Source organism: Macrosteles quadrilineatus, unplaced genomic scaffold (assembly GCF_028750875.1).
Source record: "Macrosteles quadrilineatus isolate MER2022 unplaced genomic scaffold, UCM_ALF_1.0 Scaffold_9__3_contigs__length_116548681, whole genome shotgun sequence".
Lineage (NCBI taxonomy): Eukaryota > Metazoa > Arthropoda > Insecta > Hemiptera > Cicadellidae > Macrosteles > Macrosteles quadrilineatus.
The window spans coordinates 35,257,126-35,280,902 of NW_026542602.1; the positions used below are offsets into that span (position 1 = coordinate 35,257,126).

Sequence of the window (23,777 nt, forward strand, 5' to 3'; positions counted from 1 at the left end):
TTATCAATACAAGGTACTAATGTGTGTTTTTATTACTTTTTACCGTAAAATAAACCTGAGAATATTCTCAGGTTGTCAGACAGTCTATCTCTGTCTTCTGCGATAGTTTGAATTTTAGACGACTTTTTTGTTAAACTAGTTGAATGTAGACAAAATTTAATATTATATAAGTTTGGATGAAAATCTTTAAAAACAGACGTTGGGTTCAACATAAAATGATATCAGGCCGATCAATGAACTAATGCAAAAGCATTTTAGGAGACACGTTGACACAACATTTTTTAAACCGGAGAACTCAAGAGTGTTATAATGCGCATGGACGCATAAATATACATTCATGGAGAATAAAAATAAATAATTTTAATCCAATTTTGGATAACATGTGGTTAATGTTATCCTCGATGAAAATAGATTTCCGATGAATTTCCTTATAAACTTTTAATAGTTGACCTGTGGGTTATGAAGTTAAATAAATCTATACCAATATAAATACTTATTTTCTCATCAAATTAGTGTGATAACATATTCTATACATTTCCCCCAATTGGTGTATCTTTGGATAGAGCGTCAGGCCCATTTCTACAAAACGTCAAAGCTGCTGGCTCCATTTGCCAAACTACGATTTCCAACTACAGGTTTAGTTGAAACTAAAATATATATATTCTTTAAAGGTCATTGTTATTTTGATTAAGATTATTCCCCATATGTATGTTGTCCTAGCTTCATAAAATCTCTGCCTGAAATGAGCTGTATAAGCCGTATAAGCTGTATAAATAAACAAGTATAAGCCGAGTATCAACATAATTTTATATAAGTTAAAACAGCTGTTACAATTACTACCATAACCATACTATTTCGAAGCGGGTTAATTCAACAAAGGTTTTTAACAGATTAACTACAGTCAACGCCAATGTGTAACAAATAAACACATTGATAGTGATAGTGACTAGGATGAAGGCAAAGTGATAATGATACTCAGCGGAAGAGGGGGTTAGACTAGTGACTGCTCCCAGTCAAGCTGTTGTCAGTTGCGCCTAGGCAGGGGTCAGGCGCAGTCAATCAGCTGTTTAGTGATTGTTGTAACCATAGGTCGAAGTTTGTTTACTACCGGTACTACAGGTATGTACACTGTACATAAGTTAACTTTATTTGGAGTTGATTTTCGGTGATGTTGACTTCTTTTATGAAATTTACCATCACGATTAAAGTAAAATGCACTACGTTTCGGTTTTGTGTTCTGGGTGCAATTTTCTACCTAAAGATAGGATTTTGAAACGATTTCAGGTTTGGGATGAAAAATATCAGTAGAAAATTTTTCAATAAAATTATAGTAGTGGCTTTAAATGGGCTTTGAAACAGGATATGAATTTTGAATGAAAATTAAACATACGTAAAAGTGGCCACAAAAGAATCTTTAATTAAAATTGGATGTAGAATTTTATGAATATAAGCAATGACATTCTCATAGAATAAACAAACGTATCAGTTAGTTTAGTATAAATTTTATGATTCATATTAAAAAATATGTATATAAAATAACGTGCAAAAGAAAATTATAATACAAATCTGTCATGTAAAAAACATGTAAACAGTTTATGGCCAACAAATTTGCTATTTAGTTCACCGAAAAAAATTTTCACCTTCAAGTTTTCAAATTTCTATCACGTACATTTTTACAAATTAACTTACATTAATCCTACAACGAAAACATTTCAGCGACAATTTTTATAATAAATAACTTAATAGCCCTATTAAAAAAATGATGAATGATTATATTTATTATTACATATATTAATTAGGCCTATACAATTACAATAATAAATATTTTCCTAATCCTTACATTTGAATTAGAAGGATGATGTATGCCGTAAAACTTAGGAGGAAATAATTGTGTTTAATGTTAATAGTAAAACTACTGAATTTTGTAAATTAGTCTATTTACTATAAGTTAGGACAGGTTGAAATAACCTAAAAACATTCTAGAAAATATAGTTAACACAGGATAAATAGTTGAATCGTGTTGGGTCCTTAGTTTTCCCAAAGTAGCCAGCTTAAATTGCCATCTTAAGTGACATCTAAACTAACAGAAGGGCAACAATTGAGATCAGTAAAGTCTGTATATTTTGGCTATGATACGTGAAAATAAGTACAACTCTTCATAGTCATATGCATTCAATACACACTTTTATTTATATACATGGATTTTTAACTACTTATTTATTGCTTAATTGTGTTTCATAGAGTGGTAAAATAAAGATTTCGTAACTCAGGTGGAAGAGTTTGCCATAATTATAAACACACTATGAAACAAACACCATTAGCAATCTGTGCCTAAAAGAGTCAATGGAAACATCTACACAATACTGTTTTCCTACAGTCATCTGACAAAGTGGACTTTCTTGCACTGATTATAGCACAGCAAGTTGCTGCATTTACTTACTTTTGTCACACTCTTTTTTCGCCGCACTCCAGTATTCCAACCAAACAACACAAAATAGTTTACTTTTTTTAGGCACGTAATACGTGTACGCTTGAAAATAAGGTTACGATCAGCTGATGCAGTGTCTCTCATTTGTTCGGTCGTAAATAACCTTTTCCAAAGTAATTAGCACTGCAACTGTACAATTTAAAACCAAATCTTATAAATGCTATAGGCTAGGTGTTATAAATTTGTGTGGCTTTTAGTGGAACAAATTCTCTAAAACAGAATATTTTTCTTATTTGATAGATCTACTCGCTATTGTTTATTAGATATGTGGACTTTATCTGTAAAGTATAAATCTTAAGTGCTTTAAAGCTCATGTAACTTAAAGTGGGCTCTAAACTACCTAGTCACATTGATAAAAACATTAGTGATTGACGGGGATTTAACCCGGAACTCTCAGATAGAAGTGCTGCATTCTACTGCATCCGATCGCGATTCAATACTGCTACAGTATTACACTGTTTGCAAAATTGTAGTATACTTACCTGATTTAGTCTTTGCTATCAAATAAATTTGTCCTGCAGCTAAAGAGAGAACCTTAAAATCGCTCGGTAGATTGGTCTCAGCTTTGATGATGGATGGCACTGCAGTTTAGTATCCAAAATTAATGGTTTCAGATAATATAAGAACTATGGAATCATACTAAAGATATGAAAGCTAAACCTTAACTCGAATGACGAAGAACACTGTGTTTAAAACGTGTTTCCAACATACTTTTTGGATCCAATTGTTAATTAGGCATGTAGTTTTTATAGTTTGTAAAAAATAATAGCATAAAGTGTAAACAAAATACTTATTAACCTAATCACAAACCCATGGAACAATTTTACAGTACATTTATACACTAGTTAATATTTTCAGGTTACATTTTATCCGAGTTATTCTAAAAGATGGCAGGATACTTTGATTGGTGGTTTTCAAATACATCGACCACAAATTTTAATAATAATTCAAAATTATACGTTTTTGTTTTAAGCCTCATTTGGGACAAAGGCCAATTCAAAGATGGTGCTTTTTCATCCCAATAAATCTTGGAGTTCCAAGCTATAATCCAATTAAATTCAAATATAAACATGTTTTAGCCCAAGAGGTTATGCAGTCTGGAAATCCTTAACCCAACACACATTCCAAAAAAACTAAATTAAAAAATATTTTCCAAAGCCAACATGATAGATGTAGGCCTACTTCTGGATTAGAATTATCTGAAACTCTTAATTGGTTTCTGAGAAATACTTTACACGGATTCATAATCATTCCTATACACTTACATAATATATAAATTAAAATACTATTTGATTAATATTATTTACTGTTATATGTTGTCTTTTCATCAGATTATTACTATTACTACTAATTATAATACAGATTACAATGGGTCAAAACTGGGAGCATTTTAACTCAAATATGAGCAAAAGATCAGGGTTGAATGAAATGAGATAATGCGTATAGCTTTGTTACTGACTTAAGATCAGCTTTTTCTTGAGTCAGAACCGTCGAACAAGAGCAAATAAGTTAATGTTTCTAAGCTGTGATTCAGGTTTATAAACCACAACAATTCATTTACTGAAATGAAACAGCTGTTTAATAGGAATCAGGTGTTGTGTGAAACACATGTGATTTCTGCAGCTGAGTCAGATTAGGATGGTAGTCACATGACGTTAACCTACTTTACGTTGCGTTCGTTTCGGAACAATGTATCTTTTTAGACAGTTTGTGCTAAGATGTAAACAAAATCCTGCATTAATTGGTAAGTACTGTGCAATGGTTAGGGAGCATTATTTTACGAATGGTGATGTTTTAAAATAAGTAAACAAAATTTACTACATGGTTTTACTTAAACACCCAAACATAAACACTACGATTGCATTGCTGTATGTAATTTTACCTGTAATACACATTTTCAATACATTAACTGCATTTTGTTTTAACCTTAACTTACAGTAGAGGTACTGCGAAGATATTTTTGCCTATGTGTTAGGCCTAATCAAATGATAGATAAAACAACGTAGTTCAGTTGTACCACCACCAGAGTAAGCTTATGTAAAACAGTTTTCTCTTTTTGTTACACTAATAATAATGCAAAGCCAAAATGACAACTTATTGTTAAAATAATTAGACAATTGTGCCTCCCTACACACATAGTTCATTTGGACAGGATATCTTCTATAGTACCGGTATCTAAAAAGCAAAGGAAATATATTTATTGGGCCAGGGATAAATTGTTAGAACCCCGGATATTAGAACAGAAATATTTGTTAGAATAGAAACTCTCTTTAATTTGACCGGAAACTCACGAACGTTACCGGTAGTGCATAAAGCGGTATGGATCATAAACATAAACAATTGACGTAGCTGGTCCGAGTCCTATACTGTAGTAGTTTCCGAAACGTTCGCGTAAAGATAGTGTTAACAACAAGAGTAGAAATTTGAAAAACGTCTAAGAGTGTCATCTATTTACGAGAGTTGCGTGCACTACTTTACCTACGACCGTTTTTAAACTAGCTGTTTCACTTCAGTTCTTAGTATTAGAGAAAACAAGTAATGCTTCGAATTTCAAATAATCAGCTGTTCAGGCCAATTTAATTGTTAATGATTGTTTGATATGATTCGTTGCATCACTGTCAGTGGCAATGTGAGGTTATAAACGAAAACGTCATAACCTCTCTTTGAAGCATCGATGTATATAACCTAACTTGAAGTTATGGAGCAGTGATAGTAATTAGTAATTAAAAGAAAAAACTGTCGTAGGTACCAGTAGTAGCTACTCAAACGTAGTTGGTATTTGTCTAGAAAAATACTGTATACTTTTGAGTTATTTGGCCTTTTTCAACGATTTAAATGTATTTGACATTTTTAGAGGGAATTAGGTAATTGGTTGTTGCACTTAATGTTCATTTAAGAGCCACGACACGTACATTCTTAAAGCAAAGTTTAGCCACCAAATCCATTTCCAATATTTGTTCGATACGATATTTCTCTATTAATATCCATATGGAAGTGTTTGTAAACAACCATAGTTTGTTTATATTTTACAATGTGAGTAAGATTTATGATCAGAACTTTGCGTCAAAATTGCAGATGTGATGAGAGCATATTTTTCAGTTTACGTCATGGGAGGTCTTGGCGTAACTGCAGTTATATGTGCAGCAGTGATCTTCAGTCAACGAGCGTAAGTATTGCTATTTCATCACTTAACCTTAAATCGATTTTGTATTTAACCTTGGATCATGAATCCTTAAATCTGAAAACGTTTTTCATCGTATGTTTCGAAAAGTATGCCAGCTTAATATGGCTTCACCAAACTATGTGTGAACTGTTCAAGCATGTAGCTTATAGGTCTTAAATACTGACAAGATTAGGTTGGTAAAAAATATAATACCATTTAACAGTAAAATTGATGTTTTTTAAGCTATAAACGAAGATTTGGACCTTCCATGCTAATGAAGCCACTGAGCCAAAGCACCAAGTCAAGTACACTAGTACCATACTAAGAAAGATAATTCTAAAGAAATGTGTGTAATATTCAATTCAGCACCTTCATAAATAACTGCAAATTGTAAATGTTGAAAATCTTGTTGCTTGGGAATTCATGTGAAATTTATCGTGTAGCAAGAGTTCAAACGCCATTACAAAATGAGTTGTGAAAAAATTGGATACTCACGAAATATGCAGCTTAGTTTGAGCCTCAATACGCCCTAATTTTAGCCGTATTTGATATGAAACATGATTTAAAATTAAAAATTTAATGCAATATAGCTGTCATATACCAATAGTTTAATTGTCGTTAAAGAGGGTTGGGTTAATACTTATGACATATTTAATTCCTAATTTGTATATTTTTCTAACAAATTTTTTATTCCGACTGTTAAGAATTATCAATAATAAGACATAGTAACACCAACATTCATTTGACGAGCTCCAATATATTTTATGATTATTGATTTACAATTTTGATCAAGAAAATAAAATTGACTGTGTCAAAACGGTGTAAGCTTTTTGTTAGCTAGGTCAGAGATCATTAATTGTTTATCAGTTCTCGGTTATAGCTCAACACAAAGACTTTTTATCAGACACAGAACCAATAAGTTCCATTTAACCGTATCCATACTCCATGGTTGTTTCGGGGTGTTTTTCCTCTATGTAACTTGATTGTCAGCTGATTGACAAGTCAGTTCCGGACGTAGAGCGCGCTCTGATCGCAAACCGGAAACGCTTATCGTTTCAAGGACTGTCTGATTTAACTACACTATTGTTGTACACAGCCTTCCTAATTTCGTCATCACGCAAACACCTTACCCAATCAATTAATTAATTATGATCGTGTCGTTATCAGATACGAATAACAAGAGCAATAGTCTTCAAGCCTGCGCATTGGCATTAGGCCTAAATAATTATACTGTAAGGATATTTGTTTGGCTAACTTACTCAGTGTCTCCCAATATTTCCCCAAAGCAGCAAATCTGCATAATATCATAATGTTAGCCTCCGAATCACTTCAGTTAATTAATCAATGGTTTAAATACCTTAACAGTCAGGCGATCCTTGGAGTAGTAATACCCTACTGCAGTTTCTGCCCTCAGGGGGGTTTATATTCATGTGTCAAAGGAAGTCAGAAATTTTCATTCACACGAATTCGTCACATTGAAACTACCAGAACACAATACGGACACGAACACAAACATAATAAATGGTATCAGCAATCTGACATATACTTTCTCCCATTAGCTTGTCAACAACCTATACTATGGGTAAGCGATGTGAGTAAATATGATATTTAATAGGTAAAATCTAAATCACAAAAGTTTCATAAATTTTTGAACAGTAATTTAACAGGAATGAAGGGATGCACAATTTTCTTTAGAATACATAATAATAAAGGGAATACTTTAAAGTGAATTACTTGAGTGAGCCGTTGGGGACCAATAATTTGCCTCCAATGAATAATTGGAACTCAGCAAGAATTTGTGTTTAATTTTTTGTACTTAACCTCAATTTGTTCATGGTTATGTTCGTTATTTAATTTAAAGGATGAAAAATTATATACAAATTTTAATAATTAAGAACCAAAAAGTGTTTGTTCATCCTAAATGACTAGCACCATTTCGTTTAAAGTTTCATAGTTTATAATTTCCTAAAAGATGGCAACCAAGCTTTCATCATATGAACAAGCAGTATTCAAATTGCCACTGGACATCATCTATGACAATGATTTAATTACTAGAGATTACAATGTGTCAATCAATCAATAAATTTATTTATAAAAAACGAATACATGCATGCAATACAATAGGTACAATAACCGTACAAGGTTTTTCTGCACAAACATGAAAATGAAAAAAAATTTCAAATTAATATAAATTAAAATTCAATCAGCAAGAATTTAGTTCTTTGAATGCCCTATACCATTCCACTGAGAATTAATTATACCATGCATAATTTCAATTGAAATTTATGTAATGATTTACCAACCTCCATATCAAACACTCTATTTCAAGAGCTGTAGGTGATAAAGGTATCAAACTCTTGACACACATTGATTGGTCAGATGTTGAGTTATAAGAATCATTGGTGTTGTTTAGATGTTACAATCTCTTAATCAAACAATGCAAGTAACTTAAAACTGTTACTGTAACTGTGTATTCTGATCCAGATGCGAGTTCACCCTCAGATTTGTTAATGAATGAATAGCAGATTCTATTGTAAAATAGAAGTTTTAAACTTTGCTTTATTAAACTTTTAAACTAGGCTGGGTCGACAACTTTGTTTTAAATGCTTAACAACACCTGTTTAAGAAAAGGAAAGGTGCAATATGATCAGTGGCCATGTTACTGTTCCGAGAGCCTTGTTTGGGACATTGATAGCAAAACAGAAACATTATAGCGGCAGCCTTAAATTACTTCTAGTGATTATTCAACCATGCTAACTTCACCATTTCATTCGATCTTATTCTTAATTTGACACCATAATCCAATTGCTGTTACTTCAAGTTTTCAGTGAATACATACAAGGAAAACAAGGAAATTGCCAGATTTTAGGTACAACTCAAAACTAATTCACCCATCCTATCAACTTCCACTTGAGCGTCCATCACTTTTTTGGTACTCCTCATGACCTCATGAGCCGCAAACCAAATGTTGTGAAAGCAAATGTTTAGAAACCAAATTGATATGGTTTTATTCAACTTAATAATCAGCTACATTTTACATGAGAGAATTGCACAAAACAGTAAACAACATACATAAACAAAACAGTCTTAAATAAAACAGCTGAAGAAATATTTGACAGTACAATAGAAATCATATTACATAACATTCACCCCATCTTTTTTTTTAAATGTAATCCCTTAGATAGGTGGGAGGTCTTCGGACTCTAGTGGAACGACGCAGGTTTGTTTCTTCGTTATCCCTCACAGAAGTAGGGGTCACGGTCTCATTCAGTGGAGATGTTTCGATTTCAGATTGAAGCAGGTTTGATTCACGTTTTAGGTCTTGAAGAACAGGATCTAGTTCTTGACTGGGATTTTCTGAAGTCACTGGCTCATCCTCTTGTTGGATAGCTTCAGGAGGAACAGCGAGATGTCGCACCGATACCAGAGCCTCTCTACCATCTCTATACTTGATGCGAGCATAGTCTGGATTAGCCTCTATCAGCTGAGCTTGTTCCACTAAAGGTTCATATTTGTTATTTCTTACATGCCTTCTCACTAATACTGGTCCTGGATTCATGAGCCATTGAGGTTGAGAGGTGCCATAAAATGATCGTCTCTGGTGTTTGAAAAGACGTTCATGTGGGGTCTCATTTGTAGCTGTACATAGTAACGAGCGTATACAATGCAAAGCTTCTGGCAAAACATACTCCCACTGTTCTGTCTTCAGTCCCTTGTTTCTCAGAACAAGAGATACAGTCTTCCAAATCGTTCCATTATATCGCTCAGCTTGAGAATTACCTCGAGGGTTGTAAGGTGAAGATCGGCTAGTGGCGATTCCTTTAGAGTGTAAGAAATCACTCAGTTCTTTTGACATGAAAGCAGAACCTTGGTCGGAGTGGACAAAAGCAGGCATACCAAAGATGGTGAAGATTGATGTAAGTGCTTTGATGACAGAAGATGCTGATGTGTCCGAGCAAGGAATAGCAAATGGATATCTTGAAAACTCATCAACAACCGTCAGTATATATTTATTCCTTGTCACAGATGGTATTGGCCCCTTAAAATCAATGTTAAGTCTCTCGAAAGGAGCCATTGCATGGATGAGTGTTGATGGGGTTTTTTGATAGAACCGAGGTTTCACTTCCGCACAAACAGAGCATGACGCAGTCATTCGCCTGACATCTTCAATAGAGTAAGGGAGATTTTTACTTTTTAAGAAATGAACCATTCGTACTATTCCAGGATGTCCAATGTCACAATGAATTCTACGGAGTTTTTCGAAATCTCTACAAGAGATGGAAGATGAAACTCGTGAAAATGCATCTGCTACTACGTTTTCCTTGCCAGAACGGTACACTATGTCGTAAGAGAAAGGTGCTAGTTCCAATCGCCACTTTAAAATCTTGTTGTTCTTAACCTTTCCCGCGTGTTTCTGATTGAACATATAGGACACAGATTTCTGGTCTGTAATTAATTTAAACCGTCTTCCAATCAGGAAATGCCTCCATTTCTGTATTGAATCGAATATTGCGAGGGCCTCTTTTTCCACAGCAGGTAGATGTTGTTCACTCTTAGTTAGGGTTCTTGAAAAGAAACATATTGGCCTTCCAGCTTGTGAAAGGGTAGCCGCTATAGCTGATTCAGATGCATCTGTTTCTACAGTAAATGGAATATTTTCTTCAACTGCAGACATACTGGAGTTCGCTATTTCTTCTTTTAATGTCTTAAAAGCCAATATTTCTTTACTGCCTACTGGGAATGATTTGACTGTAGTAAGGCAATGAACCTTCTCAGAGAATTTAGGAATCCACTTTGCGTAATAGGACAACATGCCAAGAGCTCTTTTAAGGCTTGCATTATCAGTTGGAACGGGGAAATTCAAGAGTGATTGCAAGCGGTCAGGATCAGGACGCATGGACATGTTTTCTACAATGTACCCCAGAACTGGAATGCTGGTCAACGAAAACTTAGATTTTTCTTTGTTCAGGGTAAGATTATACTTTTTAGTTGCTTCCATGAATCTCTGTAGGTTTTGATCGTGTTCTGCTTGGCTACGACCACAAATAGTTACATCGTCCAGATATGCAAATGTGTCTAGTAGATTTTCAGTTTCTATAATCTGGTCAATAGTTCTTTGAAAACACGCCACACCATTTGTTACGCCGAAAGGAATTCGAGTGTATTGGTAAAGTCTCCCATTAGCTTCAAATGCAGTGAATGGTTTATCTTCATTCCGAATAGGTATTTGGTGATATGCCTCCTTCAGATCGATTGTACTGAACACTTTATATTGAGCAAGCTTAGAGACAAATGATTCAATGTGAGGTAGAGGGTAGGCGTCAAGCTGTGTGAATTTGTTGATGGTTTGAGAGTAGTCAATACACAGACGTCTCTTGTGCCCATTGTTGACCACAATCACTTGGGCTCTCCAAGGTGATTTACTCGGTTCAATTATTCCTTCTGATATAAGCCTACTTACTTCACTTTTTATGAACTTACTATCATCTTCAGAGTAGCGGCGGGACTTGATGGCTACAGGCTTGACGTCATTAGTTAGATTATCAAACAGTGGTGGGGGTGATACTTTAGCCCTAAGTAGATTGCAAACGTTGAAGGGTGGGCGTTTACCACCGAAATTCAGCTCCACAGCAGAATGTTGCCGAAGGATGTCATGTCCAATTACAACATCGGCACATAAATCAGTTAAGACGAGCAGCTTTGTCTGTGGGTATTCGTGGCCATCGCACACCATGTCAACAATACAGTGGCCAAGAGTTGATGAAACATGGCTTGTTGATGCCATCGATATTTCATGCTTTGTCGGGTATTTAGAAATATTGAATCTTTTCACAGTAGCTTCAGATATAAAACTGTCGGAACTCCCAGTATCAATAAGTGCATCTACTGGTTTGCCATTTAACATCAGTGATACTGTAGCTTTTGAAAGACATTTTTGTGAGGCAGCAACAAGAGAAGAAGACATTGAGTTTATTTCTGTCTTTTCACTTTGAGTTGTTTTACCCTTAAATGCCCTACCTTGGTTGCGAGAATTGCAAACTGTTGCCCAATGGCCTTTCTTGTCACAAATATTACAAACTGAGTCTTTGGCAGGACAGTTGGCTCGAGAGTGTCGTGACCGTCCACAAAAGAAACATTTTTCTCTTCTTATCGAGGATAATTGGTGTGAAGACGAATCAGAAGCTGCCTGAGAAACATTTGTATCAGTAACATCAACATTTTTAGGAGTTGACTGAGATATAGAGTTACAAGGGCTTGAAATATATGAAACTGCCTGATTTTCAGCTGATTCCAAGGTAGTGGCTTGATTATAAGCTTCTTCAAGAGTCAAAGTTAGATTTTCAAGAAGTCTTTGTCGAATGGACTGTGATATTAATCCTCGAATGAAAGCGTCTCTTATGTACTCGTTGCGATTTTCATTAGCAGTGACAGATTTAAAGTTGCATGCTTTACTAAGTTCTTTGAGTTTTCGAAGATACTGATCAATATTTTCTCCATGTTCCTGTCTTCTAGTTGCTAGTTGATGACGCGAATATACCTCATTAGTAGGCTTTATAAAAAGTTTGTCAAGAATAGATATAGCTTCAGTATAAGAATCAGCCTCTGAGATTATTTCATATATGTTGTAGTCCACAAAATTAGATAGAAGTTTTAGTAGATCATCTTCTGCAGCACATATTTCTTCCATGAAATTCTCGAAAGTGGTTTTCCAATGTTTCCATTGACGATCAGAATGGGGGTCATTAGGGTCCAAAGATAGGCGCTCAGGCTTGAAGTATTTATCCATTTAGATTTCTTGGAATAAATAACTTGAATAGAAAAGATAGAATAGAACTTGTATAGAAGAACTTGTAATAATATAGTTAAAAGATTAAGTTGAATAAATTGTTGTGAAAGCAAATGTTTAGAAACCAAATTGATATGGTTTTATTCAACTTAATAATCAGCTACATTTTACATGAGAGAATTGCACAAAACAGTAAACAACATACATAAACAAAACAGTCTTAAATAAAACAGCTGAAGAAATATTTGACAGTACAATAGAAATCATATTACATAACACCAAACCTGACCGAGACTCCCCTTAGCTTTAATATTAACTCTTTAATAACCAAGACATTAACATGTTCTCAGGGAGGCGTGGTCATGGCCATGGCAGTGTGTCAACAAGTTGTGTGACCGAGGAGACAACCCGGACAACCCAGACCCGTCCAACTCCCTGGAGCAGTGTACTTTTTAATAACTAAGACATTATCATGTTGTCAGGGAGGCGTGGTCATGGCAATGTGTCAACAAGTTGTGTGTCCGAGGAGACAACCCGGACAACCCAGACCCGTCCAACTCCCTGGAGCAGTGTACTTTTTAATAACTAAGACATTATCATGTTGTCAGGGAGGCGTGGTCATGGCAATGTGTCAACAAGTTGTGTGTCCGAGGAGACAACCCGGACAACCCAGACCCGTCCAACTCCCTGGAGCAGTGTACTTTTTAATAACTAAGACATTATCATGTTGTCAGGGAGGCGTGGTCATGGCAATGTGTCAACAAGTTGTGTGTCCGAGGAGACAACCTGGACAACCCAGACCCGTCCAACTCCCTGGAGCAGTGTACTTTTTAATAACTAAGACATTATCATGTTGTCAGGTAGGCGTGGTCATGGCAATGTGTCAACAAGTTGTGTGTCCGAGGAGACAACCCGGACAACCCAGACCCGTCCAACTCCCTGGAGCAGTATCCTCTTTAATAACTAAGACATTATCACGTTGTCAGGGAGGCGTGGTCATGGCAGTGTGTCAACAAGTTGTGTGTCCGAGGAGACAACCCGGACAACCCAGACCCGTCCAACTCCCTGGAGCAGTGTACTTTTTAATAACCAAGACATTAACATGTTGTCAGGGAGGCGTGGTCATGGCAGTGTGTCAACAAGTTGTGTGTCCGAGGAGACAACCCGGACAACCCAGACCCGTCCAACTCCCTGGAGCAGTGTCGGCTCACTTGTGGTGACTTTGGATCACTGTGGCCTCTGCCTACTGGATTTGTGGCCATCAGGTACAGTCAATTTTGTTGTTAGGATCTATTCTTGTAGGATGAAAGGCGAACGTTTTTTTTTTTTCAAACAATAATACTCAAGCTTAACTATTATAGCTCATGATGTGCAGGTTATGCTTAAGTAACATTGTTGTTCAATATCTAATGTGGCATTGAGTATTGCAACAAAGCTTGTGTATGAATATTCAAAAGACTAAAAGAGTTGCAACAACAACTTAACATCTGAATTCTGCGTCATTCAAATTTTCAGGGTCTTTAGAACAAAACCCCATAGGCCTACATACTACAGTTCAGGGTCTTAGAAAAAAACCCAGACATAGTTTTATTTCAGTAACAACCAGGACTGCCAACCACAATAAACAAAGGCTAAGTAGATTCCATAGTTGAGCATACACCTTTTTATGACAGTATTGGCAGTGTGACTGGAATTGGGTTAACATAACTTTCTTCCTTCACTACAGAAACATCAGATCTCTGGATTAAATCTCACCAATTAACAAAAATGTCTCTAAGTTTTGTGATGATAATATAATACAACCAAATGGTTTGTTGCCCACCTTAAGATGTAGGTTGACTGGATGAGAAAAAATTGTATGGGTCTCATGGGTTGGAAAAATTCCTAAAAAGCAATAAAATATTTGTCTGCTTAAAGATTCAAATTTAGCTTCAAAGTTGAAATTATGCATTGGTAGATGTTCCTTTGAATCCCTCAAAACCATGGACCCTATGTATCCCATATTGAAAATTTGCTTGATGTGACAAATCAATCCCTTATTCATATTGTTCCAACAATATAGCTCTGTTTTCACACTTTTTATTGTAAGACAAACAGTTTTTACTTAATGACTTTATTTTGTTCCAGTGACAAAGTACGCTACTTTCACCCAAGTGACGTGAGCTTCAACTTATCAAGTGTGACTGACTTCCAAGCCTATGCGGTGAAACACCTCTTCACTCGAATGACCAGAAAGTACTCTCAATTATAGCTTGTAAAAATAGGAATTTGTGAACTTGATTTTTGACTACATTCAGTAAAGAATTTAAAAATAAACAAAGAAAAAACAGGGAAATGCCATTGTGAATGAATATTAATGTCAAGCTTAATTACAAAACAGATTTCTTACTAAAAAATTTGAGTCTCCGGAAAAGTAAAAATACTGCAGTCCATCAACTTGATACTAAAAATTATTTTAAAAATAAAAGTTATTTACCAGAATAACTCTATCCTCCACTTCCAATGATTAACACCAAGTCCTTGTATTTTTATCAAGACTTGTTCCCATTTGAAATCCACAATACTGGAATGACTCAAGATAAGTTTTAGATTTTCATCATTTAACAAAATGACATAAGGAAATGAAGATAACATTTTCTGGTTGTGTAGGTTTCAAGATGACCTTCAGATTATGTGTGAAGAAGGTTGTGAGATTCCTTCTCCTAGAGCTATAGTTTCCATTGATGTTGTCACGGCTTCTGGTGATCTTACTCAAAACTGGCTCACGGAAGAAGGATATGCAATAGATATTCAGACTAGAGGTAAAGAACGTTAAAGTTCAAACAAATTGTGTCTTGTTTTTATTCAAGGTTTGATTTTACCTATTTTATTTCAATTGACAGGGGCCATTCGGAAAGTAATCTCCGATTGGTCAGTGGTAAGTAGTGGGATTAACAGTGGCTGAGTGGCTCATAAGATTTTATAGCATGTTGCACGACAGAAAATCCTTCCAATTGTGCAACCCAAGTTGCTATAAGAATTTACCAAAAAAAATTTACATTGGGTCGTAGCTATTCCTTGGCCAACTTTTGTTCAGTGTCTGGACCAAATTTGATGAGCAAAGGAGTTGTTTGACAATGGGGTTATTAGTAAGAAAGGTCCATACAAAACAATATTCCTGATATGCTGACCTCCGGTGTCGTGATTTCGCCTGATTCCACCAAACCTCGCTGCTGCTCTGGTAATTTGACACTCCTGGAAAAGTTAAATTTTGGGTCATAATTGCTATTTATAAACATGACAGGAGGTTACTTTTTGAACGGTCCTTGTGTAATCACACCATTGGTAGATTAATGTTTAAATTACTGACCTATTTCTTTAACTTCCTATCAAATTATTTTCAAGCAATCCTAATGGTATTTTAAGACATAGTTTAGCAAGCTTACCTGTAAAAATAGAGGCTTATAGATGCCACAATAAATATTCCAAGGAAGATTGTTTTTAATTACTATCTCTAGTATCTTACCTTACTAGTTTACCCTCCCTGTCTTAATATCCATGCCCTGGCAGACTGTTACATTTTAAGAGCTCACTGACCCAATACGAGAAACAAATTCTTAGGAAATCACTACATTATTAGACTCTGACAATGTTGCATAGTAACTAAACTGTTGAGGATTGCAGTGTGATCGTCACATAAACAACATGTTTCAGGGGACCAAGTGAAGGTGGTGATTCAGGCAGAGACTGTATACGGAGCTAGACATGGCCTTGAGACTTTAACTCAACTAATGACTTATATCCCTGCAAACAAACAACTTGTGGTAGTCACTACTGCCAAGGTAATCATTTCTGTTTTTTTATAAGTTAAAGAAAATAGCAGTTTGAAAGAAGTAAAATCACAGCGGGAAGAATATTGTTTCCAAAGATACTGCGAAACCTAGCTGCTATACTGCCACTGCCCTACTGTTGATTTTGATCGTAGAAACTAAAAACTTGTTGATTGTGTTGAGCAGGTCAGTGACAAGCCATCATACCCTCATCGCGGCCTGCTGCTGGACTCAGCTCGGCACTATCTGCCTCTCAGTACACTGGAGAGAACCATCGACGCGATGGCTGCTGTCAAGCTTAATGTTCTACATTGGCACATCAGCGACTCCCAGAGCTTTCCTTTGGTATTGGAGCGTGTGCCTCAACTGTCCAAGTGAGTTAAACAACTCTATAGACTACTGGTTTGTGTTGTGATCAGGTAGTGTGAATGTGTATGTGTACAGAGATACAGACTACACCTGTGGTCCGATTTTTAAGACATGTGGTATGTAGGTACTAATCCATGGTATCCCTAATCATTTTTAAATTTTTACAAAATTTTGGTTTTTAATGGTGATTTTGCCATAAAAACCCATAAAATAACAAAAAATATAATTTTCTCTTAGATGGCCCGATTGATTTTGATAAAAATTTAGTATGTTGTAGCCCATGCCTGTAAATTTAGTTAAAAAGTTATTGTAAATTATGTTATTTTCCCATAAAAAAAAACCCATAAAATAAGAGAAAATCGTATATTAAAAAAAGGCGGTTTTGAATTAAATTAATATATGACAGCCCTTATAATTCTTAACAACATAGTGCAAACCCCCATTGCTGTAAAAATTACGGTTCAAAAATTATTGTAACATACGTTATTTTCCTATAAAAAAAAAGAAAACAGAAAAATGAAATAAAACATCTTCTAATTAAAATTTGTCTGTTATGGTCCTTATAATTCTTAACAAATTGTTCAACCACCATATTGCTGTAAAAATTACAGTGCAAAAGTTTATGCGATTTTTGTGATTTTACCTATTAAAATCATAGTTAGTCATTCTTGTTTACCCATGATAAAGGTTGTTGACAAGCTAATGGGAGAAAGTATGAGCCAGATTGCTGATACCGTTTATTTTTTTAGTGAGCATATTAATATTAACTAGTGTACATGTTGCTTGAATTCGAGCAATTGCAAAGTATTACAGGAGTTATTTCAAAACGAATAACAGTCATATTTACAATGAGTTTAAAAGAGTCAACTCAAAGATTACCGTACCGGGGGGTTATTATTATCCGTCTTGGGGGTTATGTTTACACAAACTCAAATAGTAAATAAGTACTCAATGCGTTTCATTGAATTGAAAAATAAATAACAAAAATTAAACTATACAGCTGATCAAAATGTAAACAATTATGTTCTTCATAAGGATAACATGGGAACTTTCAAAGCCATTGGGGCAGAGCCCAAGGGACTTTTTCAAAAATGTAAGGCCAGTTTGCAAATCTACGCGACACGCTCTTTCCAATGAGACGGCAATGGATAAAATCGGTTAAGAAATGGCGGAGGAGTTCAACCGACAAAGTTTCATGTAGCGTATTAATTATATAGATAATATGTGCTTGTAGTGTCTGACAAATCAGCCTTAGATGATACCACTTTGATACCTTCTTACCTTGGTACTCTTGGTAGCTTACCTTGATAACTTTTTGTGTCTTAACATTTTTAACAAAAATAAGCTGAGATAATGTTTGAAAGATAACCAAAAAGCCCAATTCTATTTGATAACAAGTAACAAGCAAACTTTTAAATCCCCTTTAAATATTCAAACACATTAAAATCTTTGACATCACAAGTAAGTGTTCAAAGAACATTAAATTTTATTGTATAGAGACTAGATAGCATTATTATCACATTGTACTGTATGTTCTAGGTATGGTGCTTACTCCCAGAAGGAGGTTTATACTCTAACCAATGTGTCAGATCTGATAGGTTACGCTCGTGCCAGGGGTGTTAGGATATTGCTGGAGCTGGATATGCCGGCTCACGCTGGCAATGGCTGGCAATGGGGCGAATTTCATGGTAAGACAAACCACGATGCTTAGTAGAATATTTTTCATTTATCTGTAATGTGCACTATTCATTATCATACGTGCCACCACTATTAATTTTTCCAAAAGAGATGTTACAAATGGTTAGATACAAATGGTGGTTAAGAGACCAACATGCGACTCACGAGCATTGAAGTTCACACCAAATTTCGAGGATACGAACACAATCCATACTAGTTGTGGTTTGGCGAGAAGCTGCTTTTGGTGTTTGGCAAATTACGACATACTGCATTAATAATGTCGCATATGCACCTGCATTAACAAAAACAATAAGTCAATTTGCTTAAGTTTTGCACCATTATTTTGTTAACAATTGACAGAAATAAATCCTTCATACGCATCATTATGTTAACAGGTCTAGGAGCCCTTGCTGTCTGTGTCAATCGTCAACCTTGGAGACAATACTGTCTGCAGCCTCCATGTGGCCAACTGAACCCAGCCAACCCTGCGTTGTACGATGTCCTGGGGGACGTTTTTAAAGACATCATCAAGTACTTCTCTACAGATGCCATCCATATGGGTGGGGATGAGGTATGTCTTGCCTTAAGGAAACATTGGGTTTTCTTGCAAAATAATTTTTTAATGGTGTGTCAACTACAAACATGATGATGAGTTTCCCACTCACTGTTCAGTATGGTACACTGAATTTTCCATTGAACCAGCTAATTTGGAATAATAGCCAATATACTATGGCAACTCACAAGATGTTCTATTGGTTTGCTTTTAAGGTAGTTGTGTAATAAAAAGAACTCAGTCGCTGGAGATGAAAAAGTGTTCCTCTATTATTAATGATTTTGATATCGCCCAATTTGGTACGATAACCCCAGTCAGGAGGTAGCATGAGCATTGAGCAATATACAGACATTTATAGTCATAAAAAGATGTGGTTTTAAATTTGAATTTTGTTGATGTAATTTAATGTTACTACATTACCTGGCTAATCTGAACAATTTAGTAGTTGGAACAGGGTCTGCTCCCAGTTCGGATTAGCAGGACTGTGGTGTTTTATGCATCTTAAAGATATAATTATAATATTGTTATGAAGAAACAAGTTACTTTTGGGACAACCACAGTGTAGAGATAAGTACAAAAAAAATGCTGTCACTTTACAAGCTTTTAACTCCACTCACGTATAGCGTGTCCCTCCAGCATTCCCTTACAAAATGTTTTCAACTGTAGTACAGTACAGCCAGTTTTAAATGGCCCAATTGTTTTCCAGGTGTACATACCCTGCTGGAACCAGTCTACAGAGGTCACAAACTGGATGAAGTCTCGCGGCAAAGGACTGTCAACAGCTGATTTCCTGGACGTCTGGGGGGAGTTTCACAACAAAGTGGTGCAGGTTTGGGATCAACAGATGGGCAACTCTAAGACCCCAGTGGTACTTTGGACTAGCCATCTGACTGACCCTGACTACATACAGCAGTACCTGGATAGGGACAGGTCCGTGTGAAATTGAATCTGGCAAATCGTTGAATGTTTGCTTGTTTGGTTGCTTCGGGTCAATGTTTACTAATAATACTATTGTCTTTTGGATTGAAGTCCACGTCCCATCTATGTACCAGGAATGATAAAGTGTTATTCCAAAGCAGCATAGATTAATGAGCTACTCACCGGAGTCATACTGCTTTGTAAAATTCCATTTATACTTTATTTTTTTTAACTTTGATATTTAAATTCCATAGTTTAGACTGAGTGTTCTTTTTAGATTGACTTTGTTTGTTTAAAAGGTTGGGGTACTATCTGTAGCACATCTGCAAACTGTCAGTGGCTAGATGTAACTACATTCTTTTTCATTCTAATACTGGCTACAGCTTATAAATGGGAATATCTAGGTTCTAATTAAAGTTATATTGGTAGTGAAAGCTCATTGAGCGCCCTTCAAACAAAGGGTGATTTCAAGATTGGCTATGGTTATCCTTGGTTCCTAAAGATGGGTTCCTTTCTACTTTTAAGGTTTTCTCTTAGCATGATCAGGTAGTTTTTACTAACTAAGCCACCCACTAACCCTATAAAATCCATTAAGTTATAATATCTAAAACTATTGACTATATACACTAGTGTATATATAGTAAATGCTAAAACATTTTGTAGAGTAGGACTGTATATGTTATCTCTGTTCTAGATATGTGATAGAGGCCTGGACTGATGCCATAGACCCAACGGTAGATCGTCTCCTATCCCTGGGCTATAGAATGATTGTTGCAACGAGGGACACGTGGTACCTAGACCATGGGTTCTGGGGCCAGACAGCGTACCACAATTGGCGCCGGGGATACGACAACAGACTACCAAACAAACAAGGTAAAAAGAAAATTTGCTGGGCAGCTGAGTGAGAATGGTGTGTACTTATTGGTCAAGAGGCTTTTAATATCCTGTCAAACCACGTTAGTGGAACACAGAGGCCGTGGTTTGTAGCGACATTCTTACTACGAGTATAATTTTCAAGGATTGCTTGTAATGAAAAAAGCTTAAGTTAACACTTTGTATGCAGCCGTTCCCGATCGGGTACGGTGCTCGGCGCCTGTTGATGGGCCGCAGCGATAACGGCGAATGTGTTAACAGCCAATTGGAAGCAGTACATAGTCACAAGAGACCAAACAAGGGCAAGATTATTTTGTTATTTAACAACATAGTAAAAAAACTTACTAATGTCTGACTTGAAATAATAATTCATACTCAAGTGACAAAGACTTGTCTTGCAGCCAGTGATCATATTTTATTTATGAATTAATCAGTTAACCTTCCAGGAAAATGTTCATATTTCTTGGTTAATTAAGGTGGCAATATAACATGTAATAAACATATATTTCATCAATAATATTTTCAAAGTGGCACCCTAAATATATCCTGTGGCGTATGTGGTACGCCAGGAAATAAGTCAAGTACTGGGCATTGAGATTAGATTTTTATACTTTAGTGTGAGATAACAGAAGATGATCCCCGATATATTTAACCCTTTGAGTGCCAACGTCCGGGGAACCGGACGTTTTTAAAACGAGCCAAAAGTGCCAACGTCCGGCCGACCGGACGTTTTTAGAACGAGCCAAAAGTGCCAACGTCCGGCTGACCGGACGTTTCGTAATGATCGAACAGCTGTCATAACAACCGAATAAATACTCGGATTCTTTTAACCCATATATTAACATTGAGTCGAAAGTTGCTAGATGCGATACATCGATTTTCGTTGGTCGAAATATCGAAAATTCGATTTTTACGAAATTTTAACCTAAAAATCGCCAGATCGCGCTCGGCATTTTTAGCGCGACCTTCGGGAAAAATCATCGGCATTTTTTGAGCGTTACTTTTATTTCTCGCCTGGCACTCTAAGGGTTAAACACATTATAGGGGTTTGTGTAACAATTGCTTTTCTTTGAAAAGTTTTGTAGTTCCTTAATTCAAAATAACATTAGTGTAACTAACAACAAGTTTTTGAAAATAGATCCTAGAAAACATCCCAAATCGGGTTTTAACTACATAGGATCAACAGAATATCAGGCAACAGTCAACAATCTATTCTTACAACAACAATTAACATACAATTAAATTAAATTAATACATACTCTCCATTTTGAATGTCCCAGGTTTGCTGGGAGGAGAGGCGGCCATGTGGGGAGAGCTTGTAGATGACAGCAACATTGACTCCAGAATATGGCCGAGAGCTGCGGCAGTGGCAGAAAGGCTCTGGACCAATCCTACAAGTGACAGCAGTGCTGCTGAGTACCGTCTGGTAGCGGCACGTGACCGTCTGGTACGACTTGGTGTGCAGGCAGAGGCCATCATGCCTCAGTGGTGTAAACAGAACCAGGGGTCCTGCGCTGGCTCGGCCAACAACTCGTGACATCTCAGTAAACATTTTTCATGTTATGAAAAAAAAAAACTTCAGACAGCTCAGCTAGGGAGTTGTGACATCCGTATAGAGAACAATTTGTGACAGTAACTTGTAATAATGGCAAAAAACTCAACAAAATTCAATAAATAACTTGTTATCACCGCAAAACAATTTAATTCACGATGTCATCATCGTCAGATGATTGTGTCAACTGACTCACAAAACATTGAAGTTCTTGGTTATTTAATAAAACTCAATGATGCCATTTTAGTTGTAAGTTAGCCATTCTATAGTTAGGTTGGAACTTTCAAGTGCATGTAGAAACCACTATTTTTAGGCTACCAACAAAGAACCTAAAGAATGTTGAGAGACATTGACGTAAATCTAGTTAAATTGTTGTTTTGATGAAATATCTAAAAAAAATAAAAAATAAAAAAAAAATAAAACTCTCTGCTGGAATAAATTTAAACTACCACAGGGAGTTTATTTAGAAATCATAAATAAAAAAATAAAACAGTAAATAAATATGGATATAGTCCTATTTTATCAATATTTACAAGTTTCTATTACCGGTACTCCAAAAAACTTTTAAGAGATGGTCTTCAGTAGACAATTCACATAGAATGTGTGTACTTATGAAAGGGCTATACATTGATTCTTCATGAATGTACATAAGTTAGTTCACTTTGTTATTACTTGAAGTTTACCAATTTATTTTGTATGCATTTGTCATTGTTTGTTAGTAAGTTACTATTTATTTTATAATTTACTAGGGTTTATACTCTAAAACAATGTGATATATTAATAAATATTAAACAAGCCGCTCTTTTTCTTATTATTACCTGATTTGCTTATTGTTTATTTTACAAAAGTATTTTGTGTGTTATTTAAATTTGGGGGTAGGCCTATAATTTAAGATTCTCTATGTAAAATCAGATTTTCTTGGTGGATGATTTTCTACAGAACAGGAGACATCTCGTTTGGACCAAACCCTCCTTTAAATAAAGAAGAAAAAAATCGTGGTCAAAACCATGTTAAGGCCTTAAGTGCGCTTACTACGTCGGACTCAGACGAAGAAGACGTTATTAGCTATTATCAATACCGAAGACAGCGAAGGGTACTGAGAGAGCATTGGGTTCACCCTTATTTGAGCAAGAACGTTAGTACTAGGCTGTTTGTAGCAGCTAGAGCTAGTCGGATAGGAAATTATAAACTTTAAAAACACTATACGGCCGTCAAAATACCACCAAACACCACAAAACAACCCTTGGTCTCGTGCAACTGAAGTCTGCAACGCAACTGCAACGTCGGGCTCACGGTTGTATGTGACTGGTTTCAAACGTTTTTTGAAATCGCATACAACCAGTTGCGTCGTGTGCGCCTCCCTACTGCAATACATTGCCGAAGTCACAAAAGAGTTATACGCGCAACTGGTTTGCAACGACAGTTGTGAAACAGTCACACCGTGTGCGCTGGGCCTAAGGGAAAGGGATGGTTTTGTTTTATGCTTGCTCTTCCAGGTGAGTAACGTAACAACAATGAATCCAAACCCTTAAGAAGCGCAATGCCTTTGTTAAAAATTCAGTCTGGGAATATTTGAATTTCAGATAGT

The 23,777-nt window shown here is 35.9% G+C and overlaps 1 protein-coding gene and 1 long non-coding RNA gene across 2 annotated transcripts; both read left to right on the forward strand.

Annotated features, from left to right (window-relative positions):
* The first annotated feature begins 1,006 nt into the window (after positions 1 to 1,006).
* Positions 1,007 to 13,515, forward strand: LOC129003215 (uncharacterized). Its single transcript, XR_008491627.1, has 3 exons — positions 1,007 to 1,119; positions 5,588 to 5,654; positions 13,425 to 13,515. It is a non-coding gene; the product is annotated as an uncharacterized LOC129003215 (long non-coding RNA).
* Positions 13,516 to 13,542: 27 nt separating this feature from the next.
* On the forward strand, positions 13,543 to 22,239 carry LOC129003323 (chitooligosaccharidolytic beta-N-acetylglucosaminidase; the record flags this gene model as incomplete). Its single annotated transcript, XM_054431615.1, has 10 exons — positions 13,543 to 13,703; positions 14,566 to 14,673; positions 15,088 to 15,239; positions 16,132 to 16,259; positions 16,434 to 16,621; positions 18,156 to 18,304; positions 18,689 to 18,864; positions 19,553 to 19,776; positions 20,459 to 20,637; positions 21,918 to 22,239. Coding segments are annotated over 10 exons (1,722 nt in total), but the record flags the coding sequence as incomplete, so codon positions are not given.
* Between the last annotated feature and the right edge of the window lie 1,538 nt (positions 22,240 to 23,777).